Source organism: Electrophorus electricus, chromosome 4, assembly GCF_041902795.1.
Source record: "Electrophorus electricus isolate QZ-2024a chromosome 4, ASM4190279v1, whole genome shotgun sequence".
Classification (NCBI taxonomy): Eukaryota; Metazoa; Chordata; class Actinopteri; order Gymnotiformes; family Gymnotidae; genus Electrophorus; species Electrophorus electricus.
Window position 1 is genome coordinate 2,912,843 of NC_137500.1, and position 18,124 is coordinate 2,930,966.

Sequence of the window (18,124 nt, forward strand, 5' to 3'; positions counted from 1 at the left end):
AGCTGCCCGTCCGTCCTGTTACCAGGTCTGTTCCCATAGCCGCGCCTCTGGACCCACCCGTTCCTGTTCCTGGAGTGGAAGAAGCCACTCCACGAGCTCCCGTGCCTCATGCCTTGAAGCTCTTCTGTGCCCCAAAAGGCTGCCACTGCCATTTCTCCAGTCTCTTCTGTGTCCTTAGACCTGCCTCCTGTTTCACAGGCCTCATGTTCCCTGCCCATCCTGCTAGATTTGTGTCTCCTGCTGCCTCTGACCCTGGGTTCCAGCCCTCCTGCCCCAGCCTGTGTGTCCTGTTGCCTGTGTGCCTCCTGTGTCTCCTTTGTTGCCTGCTCCTCCTGCCCCATCATTTTTGCCTTCTGCGTTGCCTGGTGTTGTCTTTCCTCCTGTTGTGTTGTCTGTCCCTGTGCCCCTTTCTGTGCTCAATCCAGTGCCTGTGTCCGTTTTTGTTCCTGTTCCTTTGTCATTGGCCTGGTCTGTTTTGCATTTTTGTTTTCTTCGTCCTTTTGTGCCTCCAGTCGTACCTCATCGTTTATTGTCTTTTGTTGTTTCTCCTCGGCCTCCCTCCTGGCACTTTTTTCATCCTCAGTCTGTTTCTGTTGTTGGTTCTGCTTCCACTTCCACATCCACTTCTGCTGCTGCTGTTTCTGCTCCTGTTGCTGTCGCTCCTGTTCCTTCGGTTCCTGTGTCTATTCCTGCTTTTGCTCCTGGTTCTTGTCCTGTTCAGTCTTCTCCTGTTGCTCCGTTTTCAGTGTCTGCTCCTGTGTCTGCTTCTGTTCCTGTGCCTGTTGCTCATCGTGCCCCTTGTTTGGCTCCTGTTTATGCTCCTGTGTCTCGTCTGGGTCCTCTCTGCTCTACGTCTTCTCCGTTCTGTTTCTGTTGGTATCTTGTCCTAGTCCTGTTTTGTTTTGGTGGTTCCTGTTTGTGCGCGCCCAGGTGTTGCATGCTTTGGGATGGGGGGTTGGGGGGTACTGTCACAATCAGTCCCTCCCAGCTTCCATGTTCTGTGTTTCCCCTGTCTTGTGTTTTTTTAGTTCCATTCCATAGTTTTGTTTTCTCCGCACGTCGTTTGATTTTCAACACCCGTCCCTCATTTAGTTCATGCATTTAAACCCTTCTTGATCCCTGTGTTTTGGCAGTTCATTGCTTGTTTCTTGACTCTGTACATGCTTATTTCATATGGTTTTGTTTCTTTGTAGTCTGTGTCTATGTGTTTATCATAGCCTTCGAGTTTCCTAGCCTTTGTGTTTCGTAGCCATGAGTCTGTTATAGCCTGCTTCCCTTGTTTGCCTTAGTGTGATTGTTTATCATGTTTCCCCATACTCTCCGTGTCTTGAATTAATTTTAAATGTGAGCCTTTGTGTTATGTATAATTACTGGAGCATGACAGAGGTTTATGTGCAATGACTTTATTGGAATCTCTGTAGGGGACTTTTAATATCAAACCCATTTTCAAAAATCTTCTGAAATTCAGTGCATTAATAAAACTTTTTATTCATAGATAGATAGATAGATAGATAGATAGATAGATAGATAGATAGATAGATAGATAGATAGATAGATAGATAGATAGATAGATAGATAGATAGATAGATAGATAGATAGATAGATAGATAGATAGATAGTGTAAAGGAAATACTATGTGCTTCAGTGATTCACATACATTCAGCAGTATCCTGTTCCCTAGGAAAAATGTTTATGTAAGCAAAGAACTTTAAGGGAGTGAGACAGTAGATCAGATAAGCAGGAAGATGTCTCTCGTTTTATTGCCTGCAATTGCTTTACTGCCTGCAATTAAGGGATGACACTCAAGCAAGATTGTTACCAGCCGGCCTGAAAGAGATAAGCAACGCTTAAAGCTTAATGGTGTATGAGCCATAGCAACAAGAGGCAGGAAGTCCGTGATTGGTCAAGGCATACAGTTAGAATTGTATATCAAGCAATGTTCTGTATGACTCGGGGCTTCTCTTGGTAGTGAGCCCCACACTCTGTGGAATCTTTCTTTTCTATTAAAACCTTTTTTACTTATTATCCACATCTGACTCCCCGTTTCATTGAATTTCCGCCACAATAGATAGATAGATAGATAGATAGATAGATAGATAGATAGATAGATAGATAGATAGACCTTTATTTTCATTGCATACAGTACAAGTACTAATTGTTCTAGCACTTCTAGCACATAGTTTATTGCACATAAAGTTAATAATCATATTAACATATATCAAATCTGTTTCAACCCACTGCTCTCTTTCTCTCTCTCTCTCTCTCTCTCTCTCTCTCTCTCTCTCACACACACACACACACACACACACACACACACACACACACACTCCTGTGCTTCCTGTAGTTGTGAGAGTGAAGCTGCTGCATCAGTAATGTCCTTTTAGCAAATCTCCAGTTGGTTAACTGTTACCTGCTCCTGTCATCAGGAGTTTAACCAGGAGACTGAGAGACACTGGCAGGAGCAGAGACACTATTGCTGTGGTTCTGTGTGTCTCCATGAATCCTGATATGTGCATCATTCTTAGAGGTGATATCAACATAAAATATGTCATGAAAAGGTTTTGTGAAAAGATGGTAAATACTTTGGGGTTCTGTAATAGAGAATATGTACCCATAATATGTTTAACAGACTGCACCAGTCTCCAGTTCAGCACAAGTGCCACTAACACATGGGCAGTAGCACAGCGGTGAGATTCAGCGCCATGTAATTAGTCTTCGCATAACACTGGATACATTCTATCTTCATTTGTCAGTTTGTGTGTTTCGTTGAAAGTCTATTGTGGTTCCTCTCCTCCATAGAATGTCATTCTACTGTATCACATCCTCCCCCTCCACACCTGCAGGAGGTCCCAGCTGCAGCAGTGCAGTCTCTGTGCAGTCTGACTGAGGGAGGTTTTTGTACGACTCTCTAACACTGTGTGAACACATTACCACTATGTTCACTCTGACAGTAGTAATCTCCTGCATCTTCAGTCTGGACTCCTCTGATGGTCAGAGTGAAGTCAGATCCAGATCCACTACCACTGAAACGAGCTGGAGTTCCTGACTGTAATGTTTTCACATATCTAATCAGGAGTTTAGGAGCTTCTCCAGGTTTCTGCAGGTACCAGAATATCCCTTCATCTCCATCACTCCAGCGGTGCACTGCAGGGTTGGTCCTACAGCTGATGGTGACTGTGTCTCCTGGAAGAGCAGATTTCACTGAATCTTGAGTCACTGTTACCTGCCCTCTGGATCCTGGGTAAGAAATAATAAAATCATAAAAAGGTAACATTTGCCTGTACAGATACTTTTGTTTAGTTACTCTAAATCTGTGAATAGTGCATTTTAAATAAGAGTAGTAGACGTGTGTCACATGGATAGTTCACCACAGAGGTAAAGCAGTGAGTTACCTTGAGTCCAGAGGAGCAGTGTGCAGATGAAGATGGGGATCAAAGTCATGGTTGCTGTGGGTGAAGTTGCTGGGGCAGGCAGCTCTCAGTCATGAAGTGTTAAATTCACAGGACTATAAACACTCCCAGAGCACTGAAGCAGGTGTTGCACATGCAAAGTGACATCTCTGTATTAATACACATCTACCAAATACTCTCTGTGGCCTCTCTGTATTAATACACATCTACTAAAGAATCTCTGTAGCCTCTCTGTATTAATACATGTTTACTAAATACTCTCTGTGGCCTCTCTGTGTTTCAGTTTTTTTTATGGTTCCTTACACACTATAATTAAAACTCTCACAGTTAGTGAAATCTGAGACTCAGACAGCGAAACCTCAGCCCAGATCTGCACAACTATAAGCAAATTCTCAGCCTCAGACTTTACACAAATCCCTTCTGCTAAACATACTTCTCTACATTAGACACAGAAATCTAACATTTACAGCATTCAGCAGACACGCTTATCCAGAGTGACTTACAAAAGTACATTGCCATGTACTCATAGAATATATCCAAGTACAGTAGGTTAGAATTAAACATACCAATGAACTAGAATAATGTAGAATACAGGGATGAATGCTGATACCTAGAAGTGCAAAATATATAAGGTCTATCTTAAACTATGATATGTGCTATAAATAATAAGTGTTATAAACAAAATATGCTAGAGTTTGTTAAACAACATAAATAATGCCCTACAATAAATATTAAATTAGTCAGTCAATATGGGAGCAGGGTCAGTTGTCCTTTAAATATTCCATAAATAGATGGGACTTCAGTCTGCGTTTGAAGACTGCAAGGGACTCTGCTGTCCGGACAGCAAGTGAGAGTTCATTCCACCATCTTGGAGTCAGGACAGAAAATAGTCTCGGTGCTTGTTGTCCATGAGACCTGAAGCAAGGTATTTCAAGCGGAGCCGTACTTGAGGTTCGAAGTACATGAGGTACGGCTCGGGCTTTAAACGTTGACTTCATGTATGAAGGGGCTGGTCCATTTTTGGCTTTGTAGGCAAGCATCAAGGTTTTAAATCTGATGCGTGCAGCTACAGGGAGCCAGTGAAGGGAGCGCAGCAGTGGAGTAACGTGTGAACTTCAGAAGATTGAAGACCAGTCGTGCTGCTGCATTCTGGACAAGAGGTTTGATGGCTCTTAGAGGAGGACCAGCAAGTACTGAGTTGCAGTAGTCTAGCTTTGAGATCACAAGAGACTGCACAAGCACCTGGGTGGCTTCCTGTGAAAGAAAGGGTAGAATCCTTCATGTTACAAACAAGGAATCTGCAAGACCGGGTTAGATTAGAAAAATGAGTTGAGAACGACAACTGGTTGTCCAAAGTTACGCCCAAGCTACGGGCAGCTTCGGATGATGATACCAGGGAGTTCTCAAAGGAAACAGTGAGGTCATGGTAAGGATTGGGAGTACCTGGGATGAACAGAAGCTCAGTTTTACTGGGGTTGAGCAGTTTTACTGGGTTGGGTTGTCATCCATGATGCGATGTCAGTCAAGCATGCCGAGATACGTCTGGAGACCTACATGTCAGAGTGTGAAAAAGAAAGAAATAATTGAGTTTCATCGGAATAGCAGTGGTAGGAGAAACCATGAGAAGATATTACATCATCAAGAGAACGAGTTTACAAAGAGAAGAGAAGGGGGCCCAATACTGAGCCCTGTGGAACACCTACACGGTTTGGATGTGGATCCTCTCCATGTCACCTGATAGGATCATCCCTCCAGATAGGACTGAAACCATCTCCAAGCAGAGCCAGTCACACCAAGCCTGGAAAGAACAGAGAGAAAAAAGTTGTGGTTCACTGTGTCAAAGACTGCTGAAAGGTCTAGAAGAATCAAAACAGATGACTGTTTGGCAGCATGAAGTTTCTCAGTCACTGCTATGAGGGCTGTTTCTGTAGAATGTGCCAGTTTGTAGCCAGACTGATTGGGATCTTGCAGCTGGTTCTGGGTGAGAAAGATAAACAATGGATTATAAACTGCTCGTTCAAGGGCTTTTGAGAGGAAAGAGAGAAATAATACCGATCTGTAGTTGGTAACGCTGGAGCTGTCAAGTGTGCCCTTCTTGAGGATTGGTACCACCCTAATGGTTTTGAATGCAGTATACACGTATCCAGAAGGTAACATGGTGTCACTTCTACTAAATACACTTCTCTACTTTAGACACAGAAATCTAACATGACATCAATTCTACTAGTTTATCTGACTTTAAGTAAAAGACTTGCGGCATAAATATATGGAGGTATGTAATGTAGTCATGTGATGTGTTCACTTCAGTATTATTTGCTGCACACAACCTTTTTACATGTACGTTGCAATGTTGTCTGGTGTTAACCTGACAAACGTAAGAAGAGGGAGAAACATCACTGGCCACAGATATATTTTGACTGTCCAGGGCTAACATGGTGGTAACATCACATTGTGGCTGCAATCACACATAATGGAGTTCTCCATCGCCATGGCAACCTGAATCCTTACAAAAACACAGTCTACACACAAACGTTATACAGACTACACACCATCACCACAGTCCACACACTCACGTTAGACAGATTACATACCATCATCACATTGTCATGTTATCATATACATTATTTTTCAAAAGAACTGAGGTGTTCTGCTACTTTTGTGTGGCTGTGTGAACTGTGTGTAGTAATTTTACAAAATGAGCCCTGTTTTCAAAAACAGCCTTAAGCAATCGTATAAAAACTATAATACACCAAATTCCTCCTCTCTTAGCTGTCATGACAATACAAAAAAAACTAAATCATCAATATTCATTAAATATTAGGACAGTGTCATAATGCTTATTTATGTTATGTATGGTAGCTCACTGGTTAAGGTACTTGCCTATTAATCAAAAGGTTGCCAGTTCACCTCTCTGCTGTTGGGCCCCTGAGAAAGACCCTCAATTGCTCAAATTGTATTCAGTTATAACTCTAAGTTGCTTTGGATAAAAGTGTAAGCTAAATGCAAAAATTAGTTTGGGAAAAGTAATTAATTTTTTTTTTTAATTATCCATTTCTGAAATATGAAGCTTGTGTGTTTGTGTGTGTGTAGTCACTATAATGTGAAAGAAGTTTTTGGATGATGCTTCATTAGAATGTATCACTGTGGTCGACTTGTGGATGAGGCACTAAACTCAGTGTGAGTGGTAAACTGGACTGTGGGCGGCTCAGAGGTGAAGCACGGAGTTCTGACCAGTGTAGGAGAACAGAATGCAATAGCTCTGTCTGTATTCTGTTCTGTGTCCTGGAATTTCTCTTACTTCCACTGAAATAAAGCTTAATTTTGGACATTGTCTGCTCTTTTATAAGAGATAAACATCTTTATCAATGTTACCAGACAGTTTCTTGTGCCTGAGTGAGCTTATCTGAACAGACCAGAACATCTGGTGAAAGTGTGGCTCTATTCTGGGAGAAAGAGAATCACTCAGCCATGGTAATGCAAATCTGAGTTACACCCCACTGCTCGCACTCTCTCTCTCTCTCACTCGCTCTCTCGCTCTCGCTCTCGCTCTCTCTCTCTCTCTCTCTCTCTCTTTCTCTCTCTTTAGTCCTGCTGAGGTGGACTATGTCGCCCCCTGCTGTCCAGGTTAGTGGCTCACTCTCCCTATAGCTACACCAACACCGCCTAACATTCAGTTTATCACTACCCTGATTAAATGAACTAAATAAGAAAAACCAAAGGCCTCATTCCTAGTAAAGAGAACATGTTTAATGACACCCTCCATATTCCTACACTCACCTCACTGTTTACACTTCTTGTTCACACATCATTTTTGCACTTTCCATGTCTGCTGTATACATATGAAGCCCTGCAAATGTTTGTTTTTTATTGCCATTCTATTTCTATTATATTATTTTATTATTTTTATTGATGCTGTGAGCTACCTGTTTTGTTGTACAAGTACAATGATAATAAAGTATTTTCTGATCTTATCATATCATAGACCAGCGCCCTCCATACAGAACACGTTTCTTTATTAATTATTGATTCCCCCTCTTGTCACGGTAGGCCAGTCATCCAGCAGGAGGGACACACTTACTCCTGCCCAGGACCGCACTACACTACACTACACACTACACTACACTACACTACACACTACACACTACACTACACTACACTACACACTACACACTACACTACACTACACTACACTACACTACACACTACACACTACACTACACTACACTACACTACACTACACTACACACTACACACCTCTCGTCCCATCAGATGAGGACTAGCCTGGTTACACACTCACCACCCCCAGTTCACCTCCATCAAGAGTCCAGCGCTGAGTCTGACATCTCCATCCCAGCTCCCTATCAAGACCTCACTGAGGTATTCAGCCCAGTAAAGGCCACACAGCTTCCCCCACACAGAAAAACCGACTTCTCCATCAAACTACTGGATAACACCTGCCCTCCTCAGTGTAAGGTTTACCCTTTATCTCAGTAGGAAAACCGAGTGATGGAGCAGTATATTCAGCAGGCCTTAGAGCAGGAGTACATTTACGCCTCCACCTCCACCTCAGTGTCTTCTACGTATAGAAGGACAGCAGGCTGAAGCCTTGCTGGGACCACAGAGTTCCTAATACCCTTCTGGTGAAATATCCTCATTGCTGCTTTTGTGCATAATTTGTGAAATTGATTTGTAATACAATAGTCATGACTTATGTTTGACTGTCAAATAGCAAAAGTTTACATTGTAGGAGTTTTAGTGTGAAAGGTAGTATAGTATATAGATGGATGGACATGTTTTGGCTATGCTGAATACTGTTCTGTGCAGATGAGACTTTTCTGGTTTTTGGCATATTTTGGTTATAGTTATATTGCTCATTTTTCATTTGTACACATGAAGCTTTATATTTTGATATTCTGTGAGGCTTAATATCTAATTTAAAGTCATTGTTCAGTCATATTTTATGTCAGTCCCTCTAAGATTTGGTGAAAGTAATGTGACAGACCACACTTTTAATCAAGAAATGATTGTACAAAATTTCATTTTAAACATTTATTACACATTTCTATACTACTTTATTCATATATTTCACTACATTTGTGACCCAAACAGTTTGGGTCACAGTTTGATGTTATTTCCAACATCAAAACAGTTGATATTTCTTTATGCAGTGCTCTAGGTCAAATGGTACCTCATTAGGAATAGAGCTGAGATTTGTCTAAACATTTTCATGTAAAACATATGGGTATCACCTTTAAAGTAAATTTAAGAAAGTATGCAAAAACAGAGAAAATGCCCTGAGACTTCAGAAGATTAATTAGATCTGGGTATATCCATCATTGTTTACCTTGACAACATACTGGTATATTCCTTTTCCCTAGACCAAGATGTTGAAGGAGGTACAGATAGATGGTGTTTTTGATGTAGGTAGGGGTAGATGGTGGGGTGGTGGTAGCTCAGTGGTTATGCTACTTGATTTGTATTCAGAAGGTTGTGGATTCAAGCCCTGCTACTGTTGGGCCCCTGAGTAAAACTCTTAACACTCAAGTTGTAATCAGTCATAATTGTAAGTTGCCTTGGAACAAAGCATCAGCTAAGTAATATAAGTTTAATGTCTTTGTTGGAGGTACAAGTAGGTAGTGTTTTTGATGAAAGTACAGGTAGATCATGTTTTTTTTAGAGGTACGGATAGATGGTGTTTAATGGAAGCACAGGTAAATTTTTTTTAATGGAGGTACAGGTAGATGGTGTTTTTGATGGAGGTATGGGTAGATGGTGTTTTTGATGGAGATATGCGTCTATGGTGTTTTTGATGGAGGTATGGGTAGGTGGTTTTTTTAATGGAGGTACAGGTAGGTGGTGTTTTTGATGGAGGTACAGGTAGATGGTGTTTTTGATGGAGGTACAGGTAGATGGTGTTTAATGGAGGTACAGGTAAATGTTTTTTTAATGGAGGTACAGGTACATGGTGTTTTTGATGGATGTTGTGATGGAAAATATTATTCGATCATGTATTATCGTGTGATTCGTATGTAATGATTCATATATAATCATGTTAATCCTTTCATCATATAATACTATATGAATAGTTTAGTCTGCACACTCTGTCTCTGTATATTGTGTGAACAAAACGACTGTGGCAATGTTGCCTTATGACCTGCATGTGTCGTGACCTCGAATGTGTGGTAAAGAGGAATTAGGCTTAGGCTTATCTTGCAAACTGTGTCTGTCCTGGTGAGTGCTCTGGTACTGCAGGAATGTTCATCGCCATAAGGAGCAGGGAATGGGTAAACAGATTACAGAGCACCCCTCTCTGGGGGTGAAGTCTAGGCATAAGGAGCAGGGAATGGGTAAACAGATTACAGAGCATCCCTCTCTGGGGGTGAAGTCTAGGCATAAGGAGCAGGGAATGGGTAAACAGGATTACAGAGCACCCCTCTCTGGGGGTGAAGTCTAGGCATAAGGAGCAGGGAATGGGTAAACAGGATTACAGAGCACCCCTCTCTGGGGGTGAAGTCTAGGCATAAGGAGCAGGGAATGGGTAAACAGGATTACAGAGCACCCCTCTCTGGGGGTGAAGTCTAGGCATAAGGAGCAAGGAATGGGTAAACAGATTACAGAGCACCCCTCTCTGGGGGTGAAGTCTAGGTATAAGGAGCAAGGAATGGGTAAACAGATTACAGAGCACCCCTCTCTGGGGGTGAAGTCTAGGCATAAGGAGCAGGGAATGGGTAAACAGGGATACAGAGCATCCCTCTCTGGGGGTGAAGTTTAGGTATAAGGAGCAGAGCCAGTCTACCCCTTTAGAGCTTTTGCTTCAGAGCATTAGTTCTCACACAGCTGTGTTCTGTATGTCCTATTTTCTTTATTAAATTACTCTTTTAATCACGTCTGACTTGCTGTTTATCCAAAATTCCACCACAATGTATAGATAGATGATGTTTTTGATGGAGGTATGCATAGATGCTGTTTTTAATGGAGTTACAGGTAGATGGTGTTTAGTCAACTGGTTAGTCAACTTCACCCTCATTCCTTTTGGTGTTTGCAGCTTTTGGGTGGAGTGTCCCATACATTGTTTCCTAGACTCGATGTTGGCAGCTTGCAGTTCTTCTCTTTGCCAACTTATCATGCCTGCTGGATAGCTGATCACTGGCATGGCATACGTGTTATGCTCATGATCTTATTGTTCCCAGTCAACTGAGTCTTGAGGACTTGCCTTACCCTACAGAGGTACTTGAATGTTGCCGTCCATCTCATTACTGCCTAATGATTCCCGTGTGATAGGGATTCTTCAAGGTATTAGTGGGTGTCCTCCAGGTCTGAAGACATTTTCTATTTGTACTATTAGCCAACCACACCTTTCCAGTTGAAATGACATGATTCTTGCTGAAGGTCCTGGGTAGGTGCATCACCTACCCAGTCATTGTCTCTTTCTTTCTACAGCAGTAGAAATTAGTAATGGAATGAATAACTAGACAAAGTTGACAGCAAAGATCTAGTGTATTTACAAGTTTTGGTCTTTAAGGGCAATAAACAGGTGCAATCCTGTCATGAGTGACCAAGGCCTACACAACAAACAAAACCACACTAGAAACAAAAAGATGACTGACTAAGCTAACAAAAAGAAACATACAATGAATACATTGTTATAAACAAAGATAAACCCACACCCAAACAAAATGGCAGCCACTCCCTACAACCAGTGTGTAATTATGTACAGGACAAGACATATATACAAGATACAAAAAAACATACATTATACAGCAATCAAACCAAAAGGGGCCAAGAAAACCGTTATATCAAGGGGTGAATCCAAAATCATACACACAAAGCAAAACTAACAAGATCGAAATGCAGCAACACTATCAACAACAATCATTTCTCCAACAAATCCTAAGCTGAGCCCTTGTCTCTTCCTCTTCCTTTTATATGGTGCTCTGCTCACCAGGAAACCTGGTGTGGATTGGGATGAGGGATACCGGAGAGGCAGAGGCAAAACCTGGAATTCAGGGAAGACGGACACACAGGCAGACATAACATTACATATATCATCATTCAGCTTGGTGGCTAATATTCCTGATAGGATCTTCCATGTTGTGGACAGGCAGGTTACTGATCTGTAGATGGATGGTGTTTGGCCCTAGTGGGGGTTCTTCTGTTAGTCAGCCCAGATGGGAGCGGGTAGTTCATTTGTTCTGCTAGTCAGCCATGCAGAGCTATATATTTTTTTAGCCTGTAGGCGTAGATCATATCAGGGCCAGGGGCCACCATGTTCTTCATGTTTCAGACCCACTTTTGGATACCTGTTTTTGAAAAGCTGACCATTTCCTGCTCTGGGAGATTGTGGTGCTCTGCTTTGAGATCTTCTAAGCACTGAGCAGTGGTGCTCTGTGATGAGTCATTCTCCCATATATTCTTTCTGTGCTGTTGTTTTATCTCTGGCTGGATCCACAGTGAGGGTTATGATGCACTGCTACTGAAAGTACGCTTTGGTTGGTTCATTGCTGAAGAAGCATTTACTCTTTTGGCTGTTGCTTCTTTTGTATGTGTCTGCAGTTTTGATGCCATTGCTGTTAACTTTTGTTTAGCAGACTGTATAGCTTCAATTATGAGCTCCCCATTGTATCTCTTATGTATCCAGAGTCCAAATGTGATCTTTATGCCCTTCTGAAGCTTTGTAAATTTTACTTACTTCTGAGCTGTCTTTCATCTTGGTCTCTATTTCCAAGCAGGACAGTGGGAGTGGCCTGAGTCGTGTATTTTGTAGCCTAGGGTCTCAAGCATTTACATCACATAGACAAATACAAATAATCACAGAATTATTTAGATGGTATATTAAAACATTTAAAACACAATCAACCCTAAAAAAAAAGGTTTGAAATTTCTGAGGGACATGGAATATCAGGTTTCAAGTTTTTCGCTCCCAACGACACCCTAACTAAGAAAAATCCACATATTATTAAATAAACACTAATCCAGGACTGAGCTACAGAAAGCCTTTATTCATCAATATCAATGAACCAGTGTTTATGATGGTTTTGCCATGCATCTGAATGAGGCTCGCATGATTTTGGAGATGGCTGAACACTTTCGAGGCAGAAGTTTACGGCCTTTTTTTCTAGAGGACGTAAAAGCATTTGGTTCTATGTGTGAAGCTGCAAAAGATGAGATTAATCAGAACTGCAGCATCAGTCACCATAATAAAATGCTTATGAAACACGAGCATTCTGCCTGATAGACTTATAGTCCTGAAGATGTCCAGAGGAGGGGCTGGGCTTGTGGTCATCAGCTACCAGGCCAACAGGGTTCACTTTATTTGACTTCTTGAAGAGCAAGAATTAAACAAAGCAAATTGAACAATCAGCATTCACAAAAGTAGCCAAAAGTGCTCCTTCAAAATAATCCATTGTTCCAGTGAGCTGTGGAACAGCAGTGTATAATGTAATTTCACATGACTGGTGTGAGGTATATAAAAAGTTATACCTACCTTCCAGTGAACGTTGATATTAGTAACTTTCTTTGGAATACTGAAACGGAACCCATAGTTCCTTTTCAGCACCACACAGATTGGATCCATGAAACAGCTGTCAGTTACTCTGTCCTTTACTGTGGAATAAATACGTACCCCACTCACAGCTGGGCTGGAAACCTTGGAACACTGTTTGGAGACAGAGGCAGAAAATTTCTCTCATGTTCTCAGGAGAAAATTACTGACAACCTGTGTTGTTTTACTTTGGAACTCCTTGCTGAAAAATCCCTCAACCTGATTTGAAGAGCAGCCTACAGGAATATCTTATTAAAAACCGTGTCCATCTTAGAGAATGAAATGTCCTTCCTTCCTCCTAGATCTCAGTTCTTCACACTGCTCCTGGATGAAGCTCTGCTACTTGTGATTTTTTCCAAACTCTCCATTATACCATGCGCTTCATGGTGGGAGACTAGATTCTCTTTTGAACCTTTCGGTCTCACAGGTTCTTAAAACTCAGATTATATTTCTGAGTAATAAACATTTATAATCTCATTGATTATATTGTTTGTGTATGTTACAATAAGATCATCAACCAGGGAAACACCATGATCATTAGAGAGCTGCAAAGCAGAGTGGTGGGAGGTTGGCTGGCTCTCGCATTTGATAGAGGACTGCTCTTTAAAATAACTCATGAATATGGCCTGAAGATACCTAAGTACCCTGTTAAACAAGCCACAGTTTGTTGGAACTTCTGAAATATCAGATCTACTTAGGCTACATGTGAATGAAACCCAAGAAAATGAATCAAGAGCACTAAATATTGTAGTAGAGTCAGTTTCACTCCCTATCACACTTGATTCAACAAGCCTATCCAAAGAATCAACTGTAATATTAACAGCAGCACACTTCAAGTCTGTTGATGACACTGATGGAGAGCTTTGTCCTGTGCTAAGGTTCAAATCAATTTGGGTGGCTGTACCTCGTGCCATCTGTAGTGATGCATTTGTGGGAAGGACGTCGCTCACTACCTGACTGTCTGTGGTAAGGGATCTCCCAGAGTTCATTGTTGCTGTGCTGATTTCAGACTCTGAGTACTGGGAAGGTGCAGCTGCTGACCTTGTCACTCCGAACCCTAGAATGCAAACATATTTCAGATGAACTGGACTTAGCAGGCTGCATTTCCTTTTTATATAAATTAAGGATTTTGCAGATGTCCTCATCAGTGCAGGAATCACCATCACTCACTTTTTGCAAGACCAGCAAAAAAAAAGTTCTCTGCTATGACTTCAGTGTCAGAATGCGTAATTGGACTTTTATCCAATGCAACTGGAGTGCGTGTGGAGTATGAAGATCTCCTCAGAAGAATTAAGCATTTGTTACAACCACGTCCAGGCTGTGAGGCCATAACAAGGAAAATGAAAGATAAATTGCTAACAGAATGTAAGCTGTAAAAAGTGAATAGCAATAAAACAAACAAAAGCACAAATGGAAGTCTCCTTTTGGTGTATTTCACAGAGGATATTATTTACAAACAATCTTATTGGTGCAATGTCTTCAGCAGTGACCCAGGCCAAAACAATAAACAAAATCCACACTAATGGAAGAAAAATACACACTAAATAATCCCAACAAACAAAAGAAACATATAACAGACTTTCCTACCTGACAGATAAACAGAAGCAAAACCCACACCCAACAAAAATGGCAGTCACTCCCTACCACCAGTATCCAACACCAAAGTACCAAACAAAACAATATTTACACTCTCTGTCCAATATCTACATGTATATATGCAAATGCTACTGAAGCAGAAGGGGCGAAGCCAAAGCACAAAGTCCAAAAATGGGGAAAACAAGGTCATACACAAGTTATACAAAATTGCAACCAAAAGCCAAACAAACCAACAAAACTGTGTCTCTTCCCTCTTCCCTTCCTCCCTTGTGGGAGGGGCCATTAAATAGCAGGAGCAGTGAGAACTGTGTCCCTTAGTAAGCAGAGCACTACGGGCTGTGAGCCCCATACTGGGAGAACGGCTCCAGCAGATCCCAGGAGCAACATCTGAGATCTCCATCCAGAAGATCACAGTCTAATTATTAGTACTCTTGTATGTTTCTATAGGTTTCATGACAATAGGTGTTACTAATGTTAGTATAGTAAATTATTGAGTTATAAACTGGGGGTAGGCAGGAATAAACTAGGTAGAGGCAGGGGTAAACTGGAGAGAGGAGGGGTAAACTGGATAGAAGCAGGGGTAAACTGGAGAGAGACACAGGGGTAAACTGGAGAGAGACAAAGGTTAACTGGAGAGAGACGGGGTAGACTGGAGAGAGGCGGGGTAAACTGGAGAGACACAGGAGTAAACTGGAGAGAGACACAGGGGTAAACTGGAGAGACACAGGGGTAAACTGGAGAGAGACACAGGGGTAAACTGGAGAGAGACACAGGGGTAAACTGGGCACAACAGAGGAAACTGGAAGCAGCTCCATCAGCAGATTGATGACTTCTCCAGAGGAATAATAACAATGGGGTGTATTTTTTTTCAGCTGCAGCTGTCTGAAGGGATTAAGGACTCAGTGAAGAGGAACCAGATACACTGATCTTGGATCAGCTCATGGGCATAGATAATATGGTTAACCATCCACATACTGTCTGTACAGTTTTTCAGATGTAATACCAAACACATACAAAACAAAAACAAAAATCTATGTTAAAATTGTACTGTCGTGAGTCAGTGTGTTGTGGTTCCTAGAAGAATGGTTCTACAGTTGATGGTGTGAGAATGAATAAAGAATGAATACAAAACACAAAAAAGTTAACAATTAACTGTACACATGTTTTTATTCAGTAGTACTAAAACTGTGAATATTGAATAAATAAGAGTATGAGACCTGTATCACATGAATACCTCACAGAGGTAAAGCAGTGAGTTACCTTGAATCCAGAGGAGCAGTGTGCAAATGAAGATGAAGATCAAAGTCATGGTTGCTGTGGGTGAAGTTGCTGGGGCAGGCAGCTCTCAGTCATGAAATGTTAAACTCACAGCACTATAAACACTCCCAGAGCACTGAAGCAGGTGCTGCACATGCAAAGTGACATCTTTTTACACAAATTAATCTACACACACACACAAATAAAACTTCTCCCCAAATTGAATTTAACAGACCATACTAGACAGCTGTAAATTGATTTTTAGGGAGAGGGGCTTGAAATTCTATAAGGGATTATTTCCAACATTTCAGAGTTACATAGGAATTAATCACACACACACACACACACACACACACACACACACACACACACACACACACTTATGACCTCGTCTAGGCTCCAGGCCGTAACAGGAAGTGTGAAAAAAAAAAAAAACAGCTAAACAAGTGTGTAGTGGACACTCACTAAACCTACACAGACAAAAGAAAATACACACACAACTACACTTACACCCTACATGGAAAACACAGAGCAAACCCACATCCCAAACAATAAGGCAGTCACTCCCTACTTACCAGTGAACACAAAAGGAACAAAGTGGAACATTTACAAATACACAATGGAAAAATTATTAGGGCAAAGTCAAAATGGGAAGTTCATACACCAAGTCAAAATATCAAATACTATCAACAAAAGTCTCAAACGTGTCTCTCTTTCTAGCTTCTTCCTCCTTTTTTATTGCTCCTCAGGGGAGGCACAATCTTGTCTCCAGATTTTCTCTGTAATGCAATCTGGAACTGGAACAATCTGTAACTGGACCTGGAATACACACACACACACACACACATTTAAAGCATTTAGCTGACACTTTTATCCAAAGCGACTTACAATTATGACTGAGTACAACTTGAGCAATTGAGGGTTAAGGGCCTTACTCAGGAGCCCAACAGTGGCAACTGGGCAGTCATGGGGCTTGAACCAGCAACCTTCTGATTACAAGTCAAGTACCTTAAAAAAATCAGGTAAACTAACTAGCACGTTGTTATCTTACACACGACTTCAAACATCAGAACTGATGAAGTAACGACTCCACCACATTAAATGGGGACTTATGAAAAAACTATAACATGGCTGATGGGGACCTCATTTACATATTGTTTTTTTGCATAATTCACACACTTCCATTTGATTTGTGGGGACCTTGCAACAATAAGTGTATATAAGTGACAAGCATTTATATCAATAATTAACATACAGAAGGAAATTTAGCTTAGATAATGTAGAACTGTAGAATGAGGTCTGCAAATGGTGCTAGTGACACAAAGCATCAGTTGCATAGTGCAACTAGTGCTGTACATGTAGGCTTGATTGGAATATTAGTGATTTAAGTGAATATTAATAGATGAAGCAGTGAAATATATCAACTCATGTACAAAGGGTTCAAAGAGTAGAACACTGTCCAGATATTTTCAAAATCTATAACATACCCACAAGTGAAACCTTCAAATGCTTCCATTTTCCACTGTTAGAGTGCAATCACTTTTTTTTTTTAGATTTGTACCCAACTACCCAGCAGTTAAATACTATTATACTAAAATTAACTACTAATTAAACATTAAGACAAACTCAATTTAAATTGTAATATTCAACTTTAGAATAGAACTTCAAAATGAACATAACAAATGAAGTCAAATGGACCTCAAACCTGAAAATTACATCGCCTATATTTTACAAAAGAGATTTCATAAATTTCAAATTTCCTTAAAAAAAGTAGTTTCACATTTTTCCTTTCAAATTAGTGTCATTTTAGGAAATAACTAGCACTTCAAATAAAAAATGTAAATGCTCAAATTCTTTTTACAATCTAAAATAAGAAGACCTTTAGGAGACAGTGTGTTTTAATGACACACATAAATGTAAATAAAAAATTGCACAACAGAGTAACCTTCACCCTATTTACATTGCAATTTTCTTTTATAGGCTGTAATGAGGTTATAGACATAAAAATTTCAGGTTCTGCCAATCCTGATTTTTTAGAGCTTCTGGTTCAGCTCTTAAACACTTTTCACAGTCAATCGATTCATGTGCCTTTCCACAGCCTACACCTCAGTGTGCTGCCAGGGTGTTTTCTTCTTTTGGGCAGCTTTATCTTAAAATGGTCAGAAAAATAAATATGTAATTGAAAGAATAAGGAAGAGAGAATGCTGACTCAGTCGTCCCTTGTCAATGTGGCTCAGATCCTTATGCTCATACATTTTTACTGCTTCCAAGCAATCAACTTCATGGATTGACTGTTCAGTTGCTGCCTAATGTTTAATGT

General features: G+C 40.9%; 1 protein-coding gene and 1 long non-coding RNA gene across 2 annotated transcripts; both read right to left on the reverse strand.

Annotated features, from left to right (window-relative positions):
• Positions 1-3,047: 3,047 nt before the first annotated feature.
• On the reverse strand, positions 3,048-3,660 carry LOC145657623 (uncharacterized). The gene is made up of 2 exons (XR_014123499.1): positions 3,393-3,660; positions 3,048-3,237 (listed from the first exon to the last, which is right to left on the reverse strand). It is a non-coding gene; the product is annotated as an uncharacterized LOC145657623 (long non-coding RNA).
• A 7,241-nt stretch (positions 3,661-10,901) lies between these two features.
• Positions 10,902-16,127, reverse strand: LOC145657624 (uncharacterized). Its single transcript, XM_081713838.1, has 5 exons — positions 15,808-16,127; positions 13,905-14,008; positions 12,895-13,065; positions 12,100-12,730; positions 10,902-11,406 (listed from the first exon to the last, which is right to left on the reverse strand). The coding sequence occupies exons 1-4, from the start codon at positions 15,854-15,856 to the stop codon at positions 12,617-12,619; spliced, it is 438 nt and encodes a 145-aa protein (XP_081569964.1). The 5' UTR covers positions 15,857-16,127; the 3' UTR covers positions 10,902-11,406; positions 12,100-12,616.
• Between the last annotated feature and the right edge of the window lie 1,997 nt (positions 16,128-18,124).